This window comes from Hordeum vulgare, chromosome 7H (assembly GCF_904849725.1).
Source record: "Hordeum vulgare subsp. vulgare chromosome 7H, MorexV3_pseudomolecules_assembly, whole genome shotgun sequence".
Taxonomy (NCBI): domain Eukaryota; kingdom Viridiplantae; phylum Streptophyta; class Magnoliopsida; order Poales; family Poaceae; genus Hordeum; species Hordeum vulgare.
The window spans coordinates 618447187-618467941 of NC_058524.1; the positions used below are offsets into that span (position 1 = coordinate 618447187).

General features: G+C 44.1%; 1 protein-coding gene across 1 annotated transcript; it reads left to right on the forward strand.

Annotated features, from left to right (window-relative positions):
• The first annotated feature begins 10567 nt into the window (after window positions 1-10567).
• On the forward strand, window positions 10568-12177 carry LOC123410345 (ervatamin-C-like). The gene has a single exon (XM_045103276.1). It carries the CDS (start codon window positions 10634-10636, stop codon window positions 11690-11692), a length of 1059 nt encoding a protein of 352 aa, XP_044959211.1. The 5' UTR covers window positions 10568-10633; the 3' UTR covers window positions 11693-12177.
• The last annotated feature ends 8578 nt before the right edge of the window (window positions 12178-20755 follow it).

Below are 20755 nucleotides of genomic sequence, written 5' to 3' on the forward strand. Positions count from 1 at the left end.
GCAAGCCACCCCATGGGCCGCCGCCCCTCCTAGGGGGGAAACCTAGGGCGCAATCTCCTCTCCCTTCCCCCTACATATACGGATGGGGATGCAACACACCCATGCCACGTCACAACCCTATATCTTCCATAGATCAGGTTTCTCCACTAGGCCGGTTTCGGTATTGCTTGGCGAAGCCCTGCCGGAACAGCTCCACCACCACCGTCGCCATGCCGTCGTGATGACGCGGAACTCATCTACCTCTCCAACCTCTCTTAATGGATCAAGGAGGTGGAGATCGTCATCGAGCTGTATGTGTGCTGAACGCGGAGGTGTCGTCCGTTCGGCACTAGATCGGGATGGATCCTGATGGGATTGCGGGACTGATCGTGAGGAGATCGCGGGATGAGTCGTGATTGGATCACAAAGACGTTCAACTACATCAACCGCGTTATATACGGTTCCGCTTAGCGATGTACAAGGGTATGTAGATGCATTCCCCCCTCGCGTAGATGTTAGTCTCCATACATTGATCTTGGTGAGCGTAATAATTTTTTTGGTTCCCATGCGACGTTCCCCAACAATTTCACATACACTTTTTCTGTGAAACCACCGTTGAGGAAATTGGACTTAGCATCCATATGATGAACCTTCCAATATCCTCTTGTGCTACCAAAGCTAGGAGCACTCCTTGACATTGTACGCAACCCTTCACGACGAGCCTTGCTTGGTACTTCACAATATCACCCTTCATCTCGTCATCTATGGCGTGTGTCCAACTAGGACTTTTGCTCGCCTGTATGAAGTTGCCCGTTCCTCAACTCTGAGTAAACACAATCCGGCATACTCAAGTGTAACTAGTTTTGTGTACTTGTAGACTTTCTTGAGGGTTTCTAGCAATGAGGCCCAGAGGAGTCCACTGTGGCTTGCGAAGGAGGCGACACAAATTGCGTCGGTGTCGATGCACTTGAGGAAGATAATTGAGTCCCAGGAGTGTTGTTGACATCCTCGTCATCGGCGTAGTCGTCGTGACCAGGACCATCATCTTGATGGTCATCGTCACTATGCGCATCGTTGTCAATTTTGTCGCCGAGATCTTCGCCCGTGTCATGCGCCTCGTTATTGCTATCGGCTTGCGACGCATGCGCATCACCATCGGTGTTGGCACCATGGTGATGACTACCATTGTGGTCGCCTTAGTTGGGCGTCTTGCCAACCACCTGGATGTCCTCCCCTACATCATCATCAGTTGGAAATTAGCCAGTGAATATGTTACTGTTTGGAGTATTGTCTACTTAGTGGTCCAATTCCACGCTTGGTTTTCTTCACAACGTCGATCAAATTCATAGACGCTTGGTTTGAGGATTGTAGAAGCGGTATGCCTTGGTGCGGAACTCCTCTCGTATGCGATGAACACCCCAAACGTTCGTAGACGAGACACATTCGGCTTATTTCCGTAAATTGCTTCATACAGAGTCTTTCCAATCACCGCCTTCGTTGGAGCCCGATTGAGAAGATATACCACCATCGAGACAACTTCTCCTCATAAAGTCCCTAACAAGTTCTTGCTCTTGAGTAAACTCCTCGCTATGTCAATGATGGTTTGATTGCACTTGTCGATAACCCTGTTCTGCTGCGGCGTGTAAGGTGTCGTGGGGAACCTTTTTATGCCAATCTTCTTGCACTAGTCATTGAACTTGTCCGACGTAAACTCTCCGCCGCGATTTGTCCGTAGAGCATGAACCTTCAACTTGTGTTCCATCTTCATTGCAGCCTTCAACTTTTTGAATGCTTCAACGCCTCATTTTTATATCGTAGCTGAACGACTCACAAGTATCTTGAGTAGTCATCTACCATAAGGAAGAATTACTTCTTTATCGCGATGATAGGGCAACATAGATCATCATGGAGCAGCTCAAGTGCATCTCTTGCACTTTAGGTAGACTAGCGAATGGTTTGCGATGATATTTGCCAACCAAGCACCCATCACATACTTGATCAACATGGTCGATAAATGGCATTCCACATACCATCTCCACCTTCGACATCTTCTTTATGTGGTTTTACGTACAAGAAAAACAAACACAACTAAATGGATCCTCTAACCACATGCTCTTAACCTGCATATTAATTAAGCATCACCAACATCAACATATGTGTATGCACTTTAATTTAAGGGAGTAGCAGCACCATAATAATTGTAACAGCCCGATGCTTGAAATGTTTTACATATATTTTCTAAAAAGCAGGTCTAGAAAACTTCTTTTGTTTTATTCGGTTAAAGAAGCATAAATTGAGTTTCAAAATTTTGGTGGATTTAATTTGAAGTAATGCGAACTTAAATTAAAAATTTGGATTTTAACCTTCTTTTTAGTTGTGTTTGTTTTTCTTCTCTACGTCATATTAGTTTATGCGCAATGGTTTTACTTGTGCATAGAATTTATTTGTGTTTTTCTTGTCTAATTTTCTGTAATACATTTTTTCGGGTTTTTCCAAAACTTCTTGGTTTTATTTTGTCTTTTTTTTCTTCTGTTTTTCCTTTTTATTTTTTTCTATTGTATGTTTCCTTTAGTATTTTTCCTTCTTCCTCATTCCATGATTTTTTCAAATTCATCCATATTTTTAAACAATTCATGAACTTTTTTCAAATACAATATTTTTTTTCCTAATTCAATGAATATTTTAGGAAATTGTTAAATTTTTGTTTCAAATTTCGTGATCTGTTTTCAAATTCGATGAAACAATTTCAAATCCGATGAACTTTTTTCAAGATTGATGAATTTTTCCTCCAGATTTGCCAACATTTTTCATAATTCATGTACTTTTTTTTAACTTGATGACCTCTTTTGTCGAAGACGTTGAACTTTTTGCGAAAATTAATGAACTTTTTCCAAAACTGTTGAAGTTTTTTTTAAATGGTGAAATCTTTTAAGTTTTTAATTAAGTATTTCCAAAATCATTGAACTTTTATAGGTTTGTGAACTTTTCTTCAAAAATAATGAATTGCTTCTCAAAATTGAAGAATTTTTTAAATGTTTCTGAATTTTGGTCTCAAAATAGAAGAATATTTCTAATTCATGATTTCTGTTAAAAAAAATCTAAGTGATAAGTAACTAGCCCAGCCATTCTAGTCATGTGGCCGATGGTTGTCGTGGTCAGGTGAGTTTGAACAAGGATGTGGCGATGCGAGCTCGATTCTTGGAGGAGCCAACTTTTTGTGTTATTCTGGTGATTTTTTCCGCTGCGCTTTGCCTTGACGGGCTTGCACGCTGCAGCTGGCGCAATCAACCTGTTCTAGCGCTTATGGCGCCGAACAGTTGATTCCCTTATCACCACCGAAGCTCTTTAGATGGAGCAACTAATTAAGGAGCGCTCCTTCAAAAGCATACCAAGGGTTGCTCTTAGGCACCGTCACTTGACGCGTTCTTTACCGCTGCCACTTGTTCCACTATATGTGTTTCTTTTAGATTTTATTTTTGTATTTTTGCATATGTTTTCGGCTTTTTAGATGGTGTTTTTGGTGTTCCTTCTGCCGTTCTTAACTTTTGGACAAAAAATCAAATTTCTTTTTTATGCGAAAAATGTGTTTTCTTGTCTTTCATTTTTTTTCTCGTGAGGCACGGTTTGGTTTTGGCGCGAGGCATGGATATGCTTATCGTGAAAGACACGATTTTGTTTTTGGAAACAAAAAAGGTGTTTTTTTCCTTTCTTGAGAGGCGTGGTATTCCTTTCAGGAGAGGCACAGATTTACTTCCGTAAAAAACATGTCCGTGCCTCTCAGAAACGAAAAAAACATATTTTTTTTTATTTCCTCGAGAGGCACATTTTTTCTTCTGCGAGAGTAGCGGATTTACTTTCGCGAGAGGCACGACCACGCCTCTCGGAAACGAGAAAAAACGCATGTTCTTTTTCATGGGAGACATGATTTTTTTTCGTCTATATTCTTTGTGAATTTTTTTTTGTCAAAATCTATTAAGATGGAATCTAGTTTCAAAGATCTTAATGCGAACAATGTGACAATGAAAGCGGTTCGACATTGAACACCCGGTTTAAGGCATAAAATGTTTTAAATAAAATGATATATGAAAAAAATAAAAACTCTCAGCTTAGGACAAATGACACACATGTAGTACGTCACTTGTCATAACATGAAAACGTGAGAGTGACCTTTAAATGATGTACACCTCAATTAGTAATTTTGTCTTTTGATCCTCTTGTGTTTCTTTTCTCTCCTAATATGTGGACATCCACAAGGCCCAAGGCCCATGCTAACGTTGTACAGCAAGCCATACGGCTCCGCCGCCCAGCCGAACGAGCAACGCTTATCTGAGAACTACTAGTTGACGAGCGTTCCTTTGAGACTGCCCAAATGATCATTGTCATGCGCTGTTACTTGATACATTCTCAATCGTCGTCACGTGTCGCCCTATAGCATTTTCTTTGAAGTTTTATTTTATTTTTGCACGCGTTTTCTGCTTTTAGGAGGATTTTATCACCTTCTTTTTGGTCTTCCAGTTTTTCACTAGTATTTCTTAGCATTTGGACGCGGAAAATTTAAATAAAAAATTCTGCTAGAAAACACATTTTTTTTCTTCTGAAAATCACTTTTTTTTGTGTGAGAGGTACGGATTTATTTTCACAAGAGGCATGGCCGTGCCTCTATGAATCGAAAAAAATGTATTTTCTGTTTTGCTTTTTTTGCGAGATGCACGATTTTGCTTTCAATGAAAAAAAAACGTTTTTTCGCAAGAGGCACTATTTTTCCGTCCCATTTTTTTGGTCAAAAACATATCAACATGGGTTCGAGTTTTGAAGATCTCGTTGTTAGAAATCCATGAAAACGGTTCGAGAGTTGGACAGGCGATTTAAAAGATAAACTATTTTAAAAATATGGATCTACGAAAAAAAGAAAAAAACTCTCAAGAAATGACAAACGACACACAAATAATACACACTTGTCGCAACCTAATAAAGTGAAAATGATTTTTGAAAGGAATCCTCGTCAATTAGTGATTTCGCGTTCATCTTCCACAGCAAATCCTATTTGTCATCTGGGGGCGGCAAATTGTCAAGGGTTCGCTGAAGGGAGCCTCCACATGGGCCGGCCTATGTACAGATTACGTGACCTGTTTTTGGTTGGCTGCTGTTTTTCTGGGTCTTTCCTGCGACCTTCTTTTCGTTTTTCTTCTTATGTTTTTTTGCCTCCGGTTTTTTGACTCTTTTGTTGGTTTTTTATGTTTTGCTTCCTTTTCTCCTTAAATTTTTTATATTTTAAGTGTCTTTTTTTATGTTTCTGTTCCTTTTTCCTATTTTCATACTATATAAAAATTTCATCATGTGTTATAAAATGTTCATTGTATATCAATAAAATAATGAAATGTTCATCATGCATTATAAAAATATTATTCATATATGAAAAAATGTTCATCATATAATAAAGAATTGTTCAATGTATATTCTACAAAATATTCACTGTGTGTTTGAAATTTGTTCATCATATAGTAATATTTGTTCAATGTATACTACAAAATGTTCATGATCCATTTGAAATTTGTTCAGGGTTTTTGTACAAAAAATTTCACTGTGTTAAAAAATTCTTCAATGTGTATTACAAATGTTCAGTGTGTATTCGAAACAAGCCTATATATATTCGTATTTTCATAAAATGTACGGAGGAAAAAAAACAAGTAAAAAAACGGAATGCTACAGCGAACCAGAAGGTTTTTTTGGGAGAACGGGGGTGACTTTATTCATAGGTCAATGTTTTGGGGAATACATAAATGACCCGGTCGATCAATCAGCCATACATGTTGACCTATATTAAGAAGAAGTTGCCATCTTAGCCAACCTATGTGGTTCCCCATTGTGCTCACTCCGCTCATGATTGAACTTGCACACTCATATCGCTGCAGCTTTCTCTTGTATCTCCTTGAGTATCATCCAATAAGATCCCAGATGGTCCACTGAACACAGCTCATTCACGACGCTCAGACAGTCCGATGCCACATTTAATTTATTTACATGCCGGTCTTCAGCTAGGCACATGGCCTCCCTACACGCATGATCTTCTAGCGTTGCCGGGTCCATGGCGCCATCCAACACCACCACTGAAGCACCCAAGAACCAGCCCTCCTCATCTCGACAGACCAATGCAGCTGCTCCCCTATTTGTGTTCTTTGCAACGACACCATCAGCAATCGGTTTAACACAGCCCACGTCCGACCAGATCCACATACCACCAGAGCGTGTAGGAGCCAAGCGAGCGGACGCTGCTGGCTTTGCACATACCTCCAGGTCTTGTAGATAACGCCTTATAAACAGATGTGTGGAGAGTGGGCTCTGGTATTCCTCCTCATGAGGCCTTGTTTGGCATGGAGGGATTCAAGAGATTTCGAGAGGAAAATCTCCGGAAAGGCCAGAAACCCCACAGAACCTTGGGCACCAATTTGATAAGAGGTGTTTGCTTAACCGAATCCCCTCCATTTTCCTCCAATCCCTTCCTATCCATGTGTTTCAGGATCCTTTTCAAGGAACTGGTGGAAACAAAACCCCAAGGATTTAAGAGGATTGGGTGGAGGAAGGGATTCACCAAATCCCCTCAAATCACTTCTCCCCAAACCTCCTCAATCCACTTCTACCAAACAAAGCCTGAATGACTTTCCTTCGCATCTACCAGATCGTCCAAAGCATGACTAGAACCTCTACGAACTGAACATCAACAAGCCTGTTACTCAGACTAAATAACCATAATTTAGCATTAGGGGTCTCATCGCCAACCAGCAGGATCAACACAACCAGAGTGAACCAGAAGGTGCAGTACCATTTTGGTGAAGTACCGAAAATGCTACAGTGTCACAGCTTTGCGTCTTTTTTTAGGTAAACTACAAATGAACCGGTGCAGTCGGATCATCCTGTGCGAAGTCGAAACGCCTGAACGCACACTGGACACCCGCATGAGCGGCGTTCATCTTCGGGAGCTCCTATGCGGCGCTGCCCATTAACGGTTCGGCATTTGCAGCGTCAATGGCATGGGCACGCTAGTGCCTGCACACTAGCTAGCGTGCTGCCTAGTTTTTTTGACCTGTTTTTTTTTTCTATTTATCCAGTAGAAAAAAAAATCCTAGATTTTCTATTTGTTACGAAAATAAAAATATGAAATCAAAAAAGCTTTACAGATTTAAAAAAAAAGGTTCATCCATTTAATTAAAGATTATATCTTTAAAAAAGGTTCATCAATTTAAAAAATACTTCATTGCAATTGGAAAAAAAGTTCGTTCAATTTGGAAAAACTTCATCAAAATTTTAAATGTTCATTAAATTTGAAAAAAGTTCATACAAATCCAAAAAAATTTCATATATTTTGGAAAAAATTAATTGAACTAAAAAAAGTTTGTAAATCTTAATTATTTTTATCAATTTGATAAAAAATCATCCATTTTCGAAAAGATGTTCATCAATTTTTTTTAAAAATGAGCGATATTAAAAAAAGTTCATAAAATTTTAATATTTTAGAAAAGGTTAATTAATTTCTAGAGGAAATTCATCAATCTTAAAACATATTTGTTGAAATTTTTAAAAAGTTCATCTGTATTTAAAAAAATCATAGAATTCTGAAAAAAACGTCAACCGGTGCCTAAATGGGCTGGCCCAGTCACACATGATGTTCTATGTGTAGACATAGTTATGCAAGTGATCTTTCATGTGTTATGATGTTCTATGTATTGTAGTTGATTACTTATTCCTTTATTGTGCATCTTATAGATGATTATCCTTGCATGTGTTAATCTTATGAGTGGTTTAATACTTGTTGCTATGATTCATATAATTAGGACGAGTCATGTGTCATGTGAGTAGATTATGCTTTGATCAAACACTTCTTGTGTGTATAGGGTTTTGTTATTGTAAGCATTTGGTGATAATATTATTGTTAGTGGTTATTGGTATTAGTTGTTCTTTATTATTAAGATCAAGTCCTAATTTAGTGTCTTCCCATGCATACGCACTTGTATGTTGTCTCTTATTATTTAAATGGTTTTGCCATGTTTTTTGTTTGTATTTTGTTCTAGAAATTCTTGACAATACTCGTTATGCTTGATGTTTGACTCTAATTGTTCTTAACCATTAGAAATATTTAGAAGGGTCTATATATTTATATGTGGTTAAACATTCCTTGTAATCAAGTCATGCTCTTGCTTATGGTAGGATAATGTTACATTAGCAAGTATTACAATGTCATGTCTACCATTGTTTTTATCCATTTATATCATGTGTTGTTTAATTTCTCATAGTAGTTGACATATGTTTTGGTCTTTGATATCGGATCCGAGCTTGCATTGTTTAGTATTGTTTTAAAGCTAGACCTAGATTGAACTCAAACTATATGTGTTGTAGTATGTTTCATTGATTAATTACTATGCTTTGTAATGTTTGCACGGAACACTTGTTTTTTAATTGTTATATAGTTTGTGTATATATTTGTTTGCCATTGAACATTATAAATATTTAGATTCATTCTAAATATTTATTTGCGACTACCTTTTATCTATATCATGCGATGTTGTGCTTATGTAGTTATAATGCATAGGATGGTTCCATTCCATGAGTGCTGATGACAATGTATTTATTGTATGGTAGTTTTTTATACAGTTAGCCGAGATGTGTGGTGGGCACTACTAGTTCATAAGAGAACTTTAATCTTGATCGCAAAGCCTTCCTTAGCCGTGTCAACCTAGCTAACCCTGGCACTTCATTGAATCTTATCTCTTATCTTCCATTCGTGCTACTTTGTTCTGGGATATCCATCTTGATAAATATCTTGCTACCCATCCACCCTTAATTTGTTTTAGATGTTATTTCGAATTTACTTTTGCTTTGGTATTTTTTTTCATTTGTTTTCATTACGACGAGTAGGGAGTGAAGAGGGTGGACATGGATGAAATTAGGTTACTGAAAAAGGACTCAATAACAAAGGCGTGCCTCCTTCTTTGATCATGTTTATCATATGTTTTACAAAATTGCATTGTCTTTTATTATTAATATATGCATGCTACTTTAATTCTCGTAGCTAGCGTATTGATTGACACATTACCTTGATCTGCTTGTCACATATTCACTTGACACCTGAGTAGAAGCATATAGTATTCCGCTAGAGTAGAAATGCTTAGCGATGCTTATTACCCTATATGTGCTTTGTTGAATGACCTTTGAGTCACTAACAGTTGAAACTTATCGCTAAAGCTAGTCCGCTTGGCCTATGTTGACTTCCTATATCCTCTTCTACTTTGGATGAAACTTACTATGTGAATACTAGCGCATGCGATAGCTGAATCACAGATTGAAGGAGCGATTGGCTGCCCTTCATAAGTTGAAGGGGGCAATCAGTCATCCATGCCACACGAGGCTTAATAAGTCCTGGATTTGAAGATTGTGTAAACAATACATCCACATGTTATATGGGCACTTGCTTGATCAAGTAATATAGTCAGCCTTAGGAGGTGTTTGGCTACACAAATGATAACGGCAATGGTAATGTAATCAGATCACACTGTTTAAGGAGGTGTAGTGAGTTTTTTTCAAATTTGTTTGGTTCACTTCAAATCGATTACTGTCCCTGCTGCCGCTGGCCAGCATGCTCACCGTGAATGGCCTGATCTTGCTTGGCTCCAGCCGCCCACGATGTCCAGCGCCACGACCATCTTAAAAAAAATCAAGCCGCCGGCCTTCCCCAAAATCAAGCGACATCGACGGTCTCCAAAATCAAACGCCGCCGGCCATTAGGATCAAGCGCTGCCAGCCGCTCGAATCAAATGCCCGCCCGTCTACGAAAAATCAAGCGTCGCCGGCCGCCTTGGATCTCAAGCGCAGCTGGCCACTTGGATCAAGGGCCCTGAAATCAAGCGCCGTCGGCCGCCTCCAATCTCAAGCGTATCTGGCCCTTCTCGGTCACAAGCGCTGACGGCTGCTCCGATCTCACGCTGACGAAGGAGGGGGGCTCGAAGGGGATCAGGAAGGCATCGATGCAGGACTCGGAGGTTCTCGGGGAGGCGGCAACAGACGAGGAGGAGGGTTGTACGGGGAGCAGTGGTTCTGACGGGAGGAGGAGGAGGACGGCATGAGATCGATACCGGTGGGGGGTGGGCGGTATCGATACATAACTGGCCTGGACCCGTTTACGCTGTGACCTGTTTACGTTGTAGAGTTACCAAACGCAGGAACCGTTTTCCATTTACGGCGTTAACATGTTACGGGTAAAATACCCGGAAACAAACACCTCCTTAGATGTAGATGTCGTCGTACAAACATTGGTGGGTAATTTCTTAAACTTTAAATTGAATCTAACGGTGGATATCTGATGATGTACAAAAAAATGATTAGTTGATTCTAATTAACTCGGATTTTCTAGATAATTTCTTTATTTTTATCTATATTTTATTTTTAGTATATAATAGAATAGAATTGATAGAATTGAAGATAGAAGATAGAAGATTCCATCTGATATTTTTGAGTGCAAATATTGTGCATAATTAGTTGCCTGCCGAGCCTCTCGGCCATATATAAGAAGTTAAGAACCCCCTTGGCCGATGGTGAGAGGAAGTGCCCAACACACTTCGCTCAGCCTTGTTCGGTCCTATTTGTGGTTCCATACCAAGTAACCATGGCGACCACAGTGGCGAGACTCCTTCTTCTGGTGACCATGGTCTTGCTCCTCGCCGCGCCGGCGATTAGTGGTGGCACCATCACCATGTCGTTCGCCTCAGAGGAGGTTGCGTCCGAGGAGGGCCTCCTCTCTCTATACGAGAGGTGGGCACATCATTTCGAGAAGGCTCTCCCAAGTGGAGGAGTACGCGGTAGCACTCGTTTCACCGTCTTTGCACAGAGTGTCCGGCTTGCGCACCAGCGCGGCCCCGGCAAACTGAAGCTCAACGAGTTCGCTGACACCGCCCTGAACAATGGCTACAGCATGCGCTGCTACATTCCGCGGGCGCAAGCCGGCGTCCAGGATGGCCAGAGGAGAAAATACCCAGATCCACCGGCGGCCGCGGACTGGCGCACCGCGGGCGTGGTGACGCCGGTCAGGGATCAAGGGATAAACTGTGGAAGCTGCTGGGCTTTTGCAACTGCATCAGCCATCGAGAGTCTTTACGCTATCGAGCACGGTGACGTGATCCCGCTGTCCCCCCAGCAACTCATCGACTGTGACGGCAGCAACCGGAACTGCAGAGGCGGCAACCCTGCCGAGGCATTCCAAACCATTAAGCTCGGTGATGGCATCTCACGATGGGTGGACTATCCATACACTGGCGCCAAGGGCTGGTGCTACCCGGCCCGCAAAGGAGTGGGCATCAGGGGCTGGGCGCGTGTGGAGCCACGGAACGAGAATGCACTCATGTGGTCGGTGTTCAAACACCCTGTCACTGTAGGCATCGACGCCAACAGCCCGGCTTTCCTACATTACCGCGGCGGCCTCTTCGACGGGCCCTGCAACACCACCCTCGATCACGTCATGACCCTCGTTGGCTATGGCACTACGAGACACAATGACCCTTACGGCGAGCCGGCGGGAGTCGACTTTTGGATCCTCAAGAACTCCTGGTCCACGGCATGGGGCGAAGCCGGCTATATGAGGCTCCGGCGTGGTGCCGAGGCCAAAGGTGGGGTCTGCGGGGTAATGCTCGATATCACTTATCCGGTCCGTTCCTATAAGCTATATTAGTTAGAGGAAAAAAGACTGCCTATGGAATAAATTAAAGCTACTCGTTGTAAGATGGGGCAAAATATTACTCTCTCCTCCGTTTTAAAATAAGTGTCGTGCGGGTTTAGTTCGGAGTAGTTGGTAAGCAACTCAAAGTCCGTAGTTGTGGTCTTTGATCCATGATGACACATTGTATATCTATAATGAAGAGGGAGGGCCCAACATTGGAGGAATGATAGAGGCCGCCCTCTTGCGGTTTGTTGACTTTAATTCCATAGAAATTCCAGGGAGGCCAGAAACTAAGGGACCTGGCGCGGTGCCATCTCACGGCCGCTAGACAGTGTGGTAGACTTAAGATGGTGTTTCACAGAGGGCTTCACTAAGGTTGTGTGAAAACGAGGCCTTCTCGCATGATGCATCTAGGATGCGACCGGGAGCGCATCTAGTTTGTGGCGGGGGTGCAAGCAGTGCCCATCCCTTCGTTGGACTTGAATGTTTTTATATGATCAACAGGGTCCTTTCCATGACACATGCTTGGTACTGGCCTTTTTGGGGGGGTCGCCTGCATTATGATCTATCTATCTATCTCTATCTATCTATCTATCTATCTATCTATCTATCTATCTATCTATCTGTTCTTTCTATTTATATATCTATCTATATCAATATCTATTATCTATCTATCTATAGTATATCTAACAAGCTATCTATAATCTATCTATTATTTCAATCAATATATTTATCTATCCATTTTACCATATTATATTCTATCTATCTATTTATCTAACGACCTTCCTATGTATAGGTGTATCTATCTATCTATCTAACTAACTAACTAACATATTTATTCTTTCTATCTATTTATCTATAATTTATATTAAAATCACAATGCAGATCAAAATATTAGGCTAGAAAATCGCACAATAATCAGGAACACCTACTGTCAATTGGAATCCTGGAAATCCACAGCCAAAAGATCTAGACAACTAGAAAATTGCTCATACAAAAATATGTAAAAATAAAGTATTTATCCACCTGTGCCATAATTTGTTTTTCCAACAATAAATAAATAAGGATGCGATGTCCAGCAAGCACATGCCATTTAGTTATAGTCTTTTCAAAGTAAGAGTATTGATTCCACTAGGAGTACGGGAATTGGACTTGGACTTTCTCCCTTATAGAGACTTGTGGTATTCTTCATGTAATTAAGTTTCTTGTAGAATCTTACCAAAGTGAAACATAGGAGCCTCCTCTTCTATTCTTTTCAACCGACGCCGATGTTTCCATCTTTCTCTCTCTCCCTCTCTCGACCGCCACCCGTGGCCAAAATCAGCCCTCCTCTCCCGACCCAATTCCCCATCTCCTGCCATCACCGTCGCTCCACCATCCAGGCAAAAAAATGCTCCCACGGAGTTTGTTCCTTTTAATGGACCATAGATTTTTGCTCCCTCGACGGGTAGCTGCTTTTTGGGGCAACCTTTTTTTTTGGAGGCGTCGATGGTGAGCATCAGCGGCGAGCGTTGACATCGAGGTTAAACAGGGGAGGGTGGACACGTGCTGCATGATGCGATGGCAGTGGGACGGCCGCCATGAATCTGCATTGTTTTTCCTTACATCTGATGTGCTAGTGAGATTGAGAAACGATGGGATAGGGAAGCATCTCATGTCCATGCGTGGGCGCTCTGACGGATCACGCACGACCAGCCGAATTTTTTAGCCGGTGCGCCGGTGCGCCGGTGCCTAGTGCTCGCGTTTTTAAAAATTGTCCGCACAATAATGACGGTTTTTAGAAAGAAAAAACCCTGAAAGATGATGATTCTCTGAATGTGAGTCTCCAATTTTGAGAGCTTTTTTTACCGTACCGTATACTGTTTAGAGGGGAGGCAGCAATATATAACATAATCAAACCGTCAATTTCTTAAGGATACGATGGGCAGAAAAATATTTGTATCAAAGGAACCGCTTAGTTAAATGACAAAGTTTGAGATATACTTTCCTACAAAGAAAAATAATATGTCTCTTTACAGAATGGGTTCTTACGATTTTATAACAGAAATCCTAACAGAAACTATGTGAACCAACACATAAAAAGATTGTACCCAGGCATCAAACCCCTGTGAGTACAGGAGAACAGCAAAGCGGCAATGTCAAATAAGCAAAATGCAACACTATAGACCACCAGCCTTGACGAGTACCAGCTCCACCTTCAAGCAAGAATCTGCCTCGAGGAACAGACTGATCATCCAAAGTAACAACCAGCTGAACCATCTTCTTCACTGCAGCTTGAAAATCCACATAATCACCCTCCTTCAGTAATCCACATAATCCACATAATAGCACTGACTGTAGGGAGGTGGAGGGGGGGAGCCAGTCGGTACCTATGGAGAGGACCCCCGGGAGGCGGCGGAGGTGGGGCATGTCTGTGAGGATGGACTGCAGCAGCCACGCCTTGCATGACTCCGCGGCGCCCGCGGCCGGCGCCTCTCCCCGCGCGGCGACAAGGAGGAGGAGCGGGAGTAGGAGGGGTAAGTGCCGGCGGCGACGAGGCGAAGGAGCCATGTGTCCCTATCTGTGCGGCGGAGGAAGGGCAACACACGCCGCGGTGGCCGGAACCCTAGTGAGCGCACGACTCCGCGACGCCCGCGGCCGGCGCCGCTCCACGCAGCGTGGCGACGACGACGAGGAGCGGGAGCAGGAGGGGGAGGTGCCGGCGGCGACGAGGAGTAGGGGCAATGGATCTCTCTCTGTGCGGCGGAGGAAAGGCAACGCACAACGGCGGCGGCCGGAACCCTAGTGAGCGTGGTGGGGAACGAACTGGGAGGGCCAGGATGGGGTGGAATGGGCCAGTTCGACTGGCCGCTGCGGGCTTGCGGCCTCGCGGGCGGCTGGTTTTTCTTCTTCCCAAAATGCCCTCGCCACGTCTATATTGAAGGACTGGAGCCGCGCGGTGCAGGCTTTACCGTTCACGATTCCAACTCTCTAACTGGACAGTATAACTCACTCGTCATCGTTTTCGTTAATTTGGATTTGAAGCTTTTTTGCAATTTACTCTGTCATCTAGCGTGCTACCCCGAAACGAGACGAGCGAAGGCAGTACTGTTTCCTGCTGGCGGCTTGTGCAACCTTCACCGCCGTAGTGGAGCCACCTCTCGCTCTGAGCTGGGACGCTGGACAGCAGCACGGCAGCGTTATGCAATGGGATTTGGCCACAGAGCAGACAATTTCGTTGCGTCCGACCTATTGTTACAGAACAAGAACGATGGAGACAATTGATGTTCACAGAGGCTAAGCTCGCCAACCAGGTCAGCCGATAAAGGTAGCTTTGTTGGACATGGTGGCCAGCAGTGGCGGATGCAGGAACAATGTCCTGGTTTGGCAGAGGTTATTAGTATATGTGTCTCAGCTTAAATCTTCAAAGAAGTACCATATAGACTTAGCATACATGACAGATTTTAGGTCTTGTTTGGATTACCGTTTTGCCTCAAATACCTTTTTAGAAAAAAAATACAGGTCTCTTCCGATCGTTTTGTTTCTGCTTGGAAATCTTCTAGCGACCGATAAAATACACATGTAAAATTAATATCTCTGTAATTAATTACACCGCATCCAAGCACAGCCTAACTAAAAAAAACTTAACTTGCATGTATACATGTGTTCACATATCTCTCCATGCAGACACTACCGCAGCATCATTTCATGTCTATGCAACTCCACTACATGCAGGACATGAAAACAAACATGATGAAAAACTAAACAAGATCGTTAAGTCTAACACCCGTGACCTGCTGGAAGCACTAGAAGCTGCACACCGATCATGGCGGCAGGGTTAGGCTACCTGTTCGTGATCCTCCGGGTGCTGGGGTGTCCAGCCCAGCTAGACCAAGTTGTAATCACCGCAGGTGATGTGCACCATGGCTCCCAACAGCTCGACGTCAACCACCGTGATGGGCAGTCCAGATTTTTTTTCTTTCGTTCGGGCTGCTGCGGGGAGGCCTGCTACCCCCTAACTCAATTTTGGAGGGGTAATCTTGTCCCACGCTAGTTTTTTTTATTTGACTCATCGTAGCCCATAACCAAATCCGGTATAACCCATATCCAACTCCTGTGTATAACCTATACCGTATAGATATAGTACATCTTTCAAAAACAATATCGCACGACTCCAGGTACTGACATGTCGCTTGATAATTCACGCAACTCCATAATTCACGCATCTCCATCACCCTAGTTGAGGTTCTTTACGAGCTCTACGAATATCGGCCACGATGATCTAGTCCGACAGCGCGCGCGACACCCTCATGAACCTCTGGCACTCTCAGGTATTGCATCCCGCTTCCTCCCATTTCTCTCGCTCGCGGCAACATCGAACGAATTGCCGCTGTTTTTGTGGTAGTGGTTAACCTAGCGGGGCGTCTACCCGGCGGCTACGGTCTCATCCAGGGCTCGTACGCCCGCGCTACTCCGTGCCACCAAGACGATCAATGCCCCTCTTTTTGAAGGGGTATTGGATCATCTCAGCCGTCCTTGTGTTTTTCCCGTTCGCGTTCAGTCGGGGGGGGGGGGGGGCAGAGCATAAGCGGCCTATAGGTATCAGAGCATCTCTAGTAGAACCCTTAAATCCTTAAAAATAACTGCTTTTTTTACAGTTTTCATCGGGAAAACGGGGTAGACTAGAACCCTTAAACCCTTAAACCCGTAAAAAATTTAGAGGTCGAACCCTCAAACCCCTTCCCAGCCTGTAGAAGTGAAGGTTGGGGGGGGGGGGAAACTGCCCCCAACCCGCACTCATTTTCCCTCCTCGCGCGGGAGGCAGTTGGTTCCCCCGCGCGAGAGGAAATAGCTCGGCCGCATCTCGCCCCGCCGCCGGCCCGCGCTTTGGCCGCCGCCCCGCCGCCCCTCCGCCCCCCGCTCGTCGACCCGCCGCCCCTCCGCGCCCCACGCCCCCGCCGTGGCCTCGTCGACCCGCCGCCTCACCGCATCTCGCCCCGCCGCCGCCCCGCGCTCCGGCCACTGCTTCGTGCTCCGGCAGCCGCCCCTCCGCCCCTCCGCGACTCCGCGCCCCGGCCACCGCCCCGCCGCGCTCCGTCCGCTGCCCCTCCGCACCCGCCGCCGTCCGCATCTCGCCTCGCCGCTGCCCCTCCGCCCCGGCCGCCGCCACTCCGCTCCGGCCGACGCCCCGCCGTCCCCACGCTCCGGCCGTCGTCCTGCCGCCCCTCCGCGCCACGGCCGCCGCCCCGCCGCCCCACCGCGCCTCGGTCGCCGCCCCTCCCCTCACCGGTGAGATTTTTTTTTTTTACTTTTTTAGTTTTAAATTTTTGCTTCATTGGCACTAATTGTAGCCACTTCGTATGTAGATGGACTCGTTGTCGGATTCGTTGGATTGGTCGTCATCCGACGATTCGGACATTGACGAGTTGTTGCAAGACGACGACGTCGAGATGATGAGCCTCCTCGTCGACGTGCAAGCGTTTGAAGACCGCTTGAAGCTTTTGGATCAGAGGAGAGGGTCGAAGATGGGGCGACTCACCATCTACCGGAACCGCGCTCTCGGACACGAGCATTTGATGCGAGACTACTTCGCAGAGGTACCTACATACCTTCCTCGTCTCTTTCGCAGAAGGTACCGGATGAGACGTAGTTTGTTTGTGAAGATTGTCACCGATTGTGAGGCCGCCTCGTATTATTTTACACGTCGTAGATCCGCCGCCGGTATCATGGGGTTTAGTGCATATCAAAAGATATCGGCAGCAATGCGGGTACTCGCTTATGGCATACCCGCGGTAATACCGACGAGTATTTGGATGGGCGGCGCATTGGCCCATGATGTATCTTTGTTTCACTTTTCTATGTCCTATTTGATTCGAACAATTGTTGTTATTTGCTCAAACATTGTTGTAATGATTTGAATGATTATTGTTTTATTCGGTGTTGTAATAATAACTAGAATGATTATTGTTTTATGTCAAATGTGATTGACTTTGTGATATGTCATATGATGAAATGTGATGAAATGTGTGATATATGAATGACAGTTTTAAGGTTTGGGGTTTGAGGGTTGGGTTTGAGGGTTCTAGTCTTTGCCCCTGTTTTTCAACCCTTAAAAGTGTCAAAAATGTGCAATTCTTAATCCTTAAAACTAGTTTTTGTTTTAAGGGTTTGAGGGTTCTACTATAGATGCTCTCATAATGGCCAAACCTTTTTCCTCAACACATGAATTGCCTATACTACCTTTTCAGGGCTGGTCCTGAGATTTCAGGGTCCCGGGGTGAAGTTAGAATACGGGCCCTTACAAAAATTCATAAAACTTTTATATACAAAGTAATAGATGATGTTATAAAAAATAAGATATCTAGAGACACACTATCTTTGAAATCAAGCCATTGAAATGATCGGTGGGTGCACTATGAGATATTCTCGGCAAGTTACATCTCGACATGGTTGCATGGCGAGCAGTTATTGGCCGTATCTATGCAAGCGCACAAGACATCAGATATTGGCCGAAAGAAGTATGCTACCGACATAAACTAAGATTTCCTATTTTACCATTCAACAAGCTAAATTGTGCCCACACTCCATGGTGAAGAACAAACTGATATTTTTCAGTTTGGCAAAACAGATAGTATGAAGAGAAAGTTGTATGACATAAAATTTATGATCTCTGAATAACAAATTATGACCAATGTATGATATTTAAAATGTACATCAATATTTAAAATGATAATTTCACCTTGAAATATTGTTTTTTGGATAATTCATGTTTTCAGTATAAAAGCCAATTCCTGCTAGTATTAATTGTTGAGTAAATAGGTAATTTTCCGAGTGTATTAATCCATGAGATAATAACTAGCATGTCATTGACTAGACTAATGATGTACTGATCTTGAACTAACCTAGCAGATACTACGCATATAGTTGATACATATATGCATGCAAGTAGTACTGCTAGGATAAATACGAACACGAGGATAAACGAGTCATACCCTCCAATAGGCCAGTTGGCCGTAGGAGCATCGTTGGCGTTGGACGTGGCCGTAGCAGCAGCATCATCCTCTGCCCTCTTCTTCTCAGCTTCAAGGGCGAGACGATCGGGCTCGGATGGTGAAGACATGGCGATGACGAGGGCGACGCGGACGTAGACGAAGCAGACGGACGGAGGCGAGCAGTCGCGTGATCGCTCCCAAAAACCTAATCGCCCCTCTCCCGTACATGAACCGGAGAGGCGGCGTTTCGGAGGCCTGCTCTCCCGAGGCAGATGTGATCTGATTCTTGTGTCGGCTAGGGTAGGCGTTAGCCTGCTTATAAAGGCGGCTGGGCGGAGAGACGTGGGCCAAACCCACGTCCGAGTGGGTAACAGCCCACGATCCGACGTCTCGGATCGTGTCGTGTCCGTTACGTATTCTTCGTTCCTGACCGACAAAAATAAGCGCGTAGGTATGAGCTCGGCTCGGCTCATTCCCGCAACCCGCGTCGCGTCGTGACGAGGCGTGGGGTGGCGAGGCGGGCGGCGGAGGAGGAGTGCGCGAGGGCACCTTCTCTTCTCACTCTCCAATAGCATGTGGAAGAGAGACCCTTATAAAGGGGTCCAACTTCTCCTCCACTAGCGGGGTGGGACTAAACTTCCCACCACCACCTTGTCATGCCACCACCTGCATGGGTCCTTGGAGATTTTCTGAAATTCTCTTATGGGCCTAAGGCCCACTACTAATTTCAACAATCCCCCACCAGATCTCAAGGACACATCGTGTTCCCTCGTTCCAATCACTGTTTTAATATACCAGCATTTTAGTGAAGACCTGTTAAGGTTGAGCTTCACCTAGAGCAAGTAGCTACACCCATTTACAACTGAACAATGGACTATGCCTTGAATTGTCAGTTTGGCGTAAAAAAGCTTCACCACAAGTCTTACTATTACTAGGCTACCGAAGGCTGACCCCTCGGGTGGAGCATATTAGTCACACTACTGGCCTATTCATGAGTTTACTAGAGATCACCCAAATCTCATAGACTGTGACCAGCAGTCAAGCTCATATAGGTGTGTTCCTCCAAAGATCGCTCTGTAGGACAGCATCTTTCTTACACATAAGCTTTAGAACACATTAAGACAGTAGTCATCCTACCATACAATATCCGAGAGCATTGCATCTCCAACTAAGTGGGTTAGTAAAGTTACTCTCCTTAGTTCACCACTGGCTTGTTTTCCCAGGTCCTACTTCACGGGATCTCCGATCATATAGGTTGGATTACTGCCATGGCAACTCAAGTGGGTCTCATACCCATCTCCCTCGATGCACTATCTATCACAACACGTGATAGCCCTTTAGTAAAGGAATCTGCCAGACTCTTAGCCGTTTGGATGTAATCCAACGCTATCACTCCGGAGTTTCTCAAACGTCTGACAGACTTCAATCTCATTCTTATATGTTTGTTGGACTTCATATTGTCCTTTGAACTCTTCACTTTGACAATAACCGTTTGATTATCGTAGTTCATAAGGATAGCCGGAACCGGCTTCTCAACCACAGGTAAGTCCATCAAAAGATCTCGAAGAAATTCTGCTTCGACACCACATGTGTCTAATGCTGTTAATTCTGCTTCCATTGTCGATCTCGTTAAGATCGTTTGCTTGCAAGACTTCCAGGAAACAGCACCACACCCAAGAGTAAACATATACCGAGTAGTGGCCTTCATCTCATCAGCATCAGAGATCCAATTCGCATCACTATACCCTTCAAGTACCGACGGGTATCCCGTATAGTGAAGTCCGTGGTTGACAGTACCTTTCAGGTAGCGCATATAACTCTTTAAACAGCACGCCAATGAACATCGCCCGAGTTTGCAACAAACCGGCTAAGTTTTCTCACAGCGAATGCGATGTCAGGCCTTGTTGCGCTAGCTAGGTACATAAGTGAACCGATAATTGGAGAGAATCTCAATTGATCTATAGCTGTGCCTTTAAACTTTCGAATAAGCACACTAGGATCATATGGTGTTTGAGAAATTTTGCAGTCTGAATATCCAAAGCGACTCAAAATCTTCTCAACATAGTGGGATTGCAGAAGTGTAATCTCACCCTCATCATCTCTC

Bases quoted from the DNA above. Each gene is read 5' to 3' on its own strand.
- LOC123410345 (XM_045103276.1), top strand. From the start codon at position 10,634: ATGGCGACCACAGTGGCGAGACTCCTTCTTCTGGTGACCATGGTCTTG.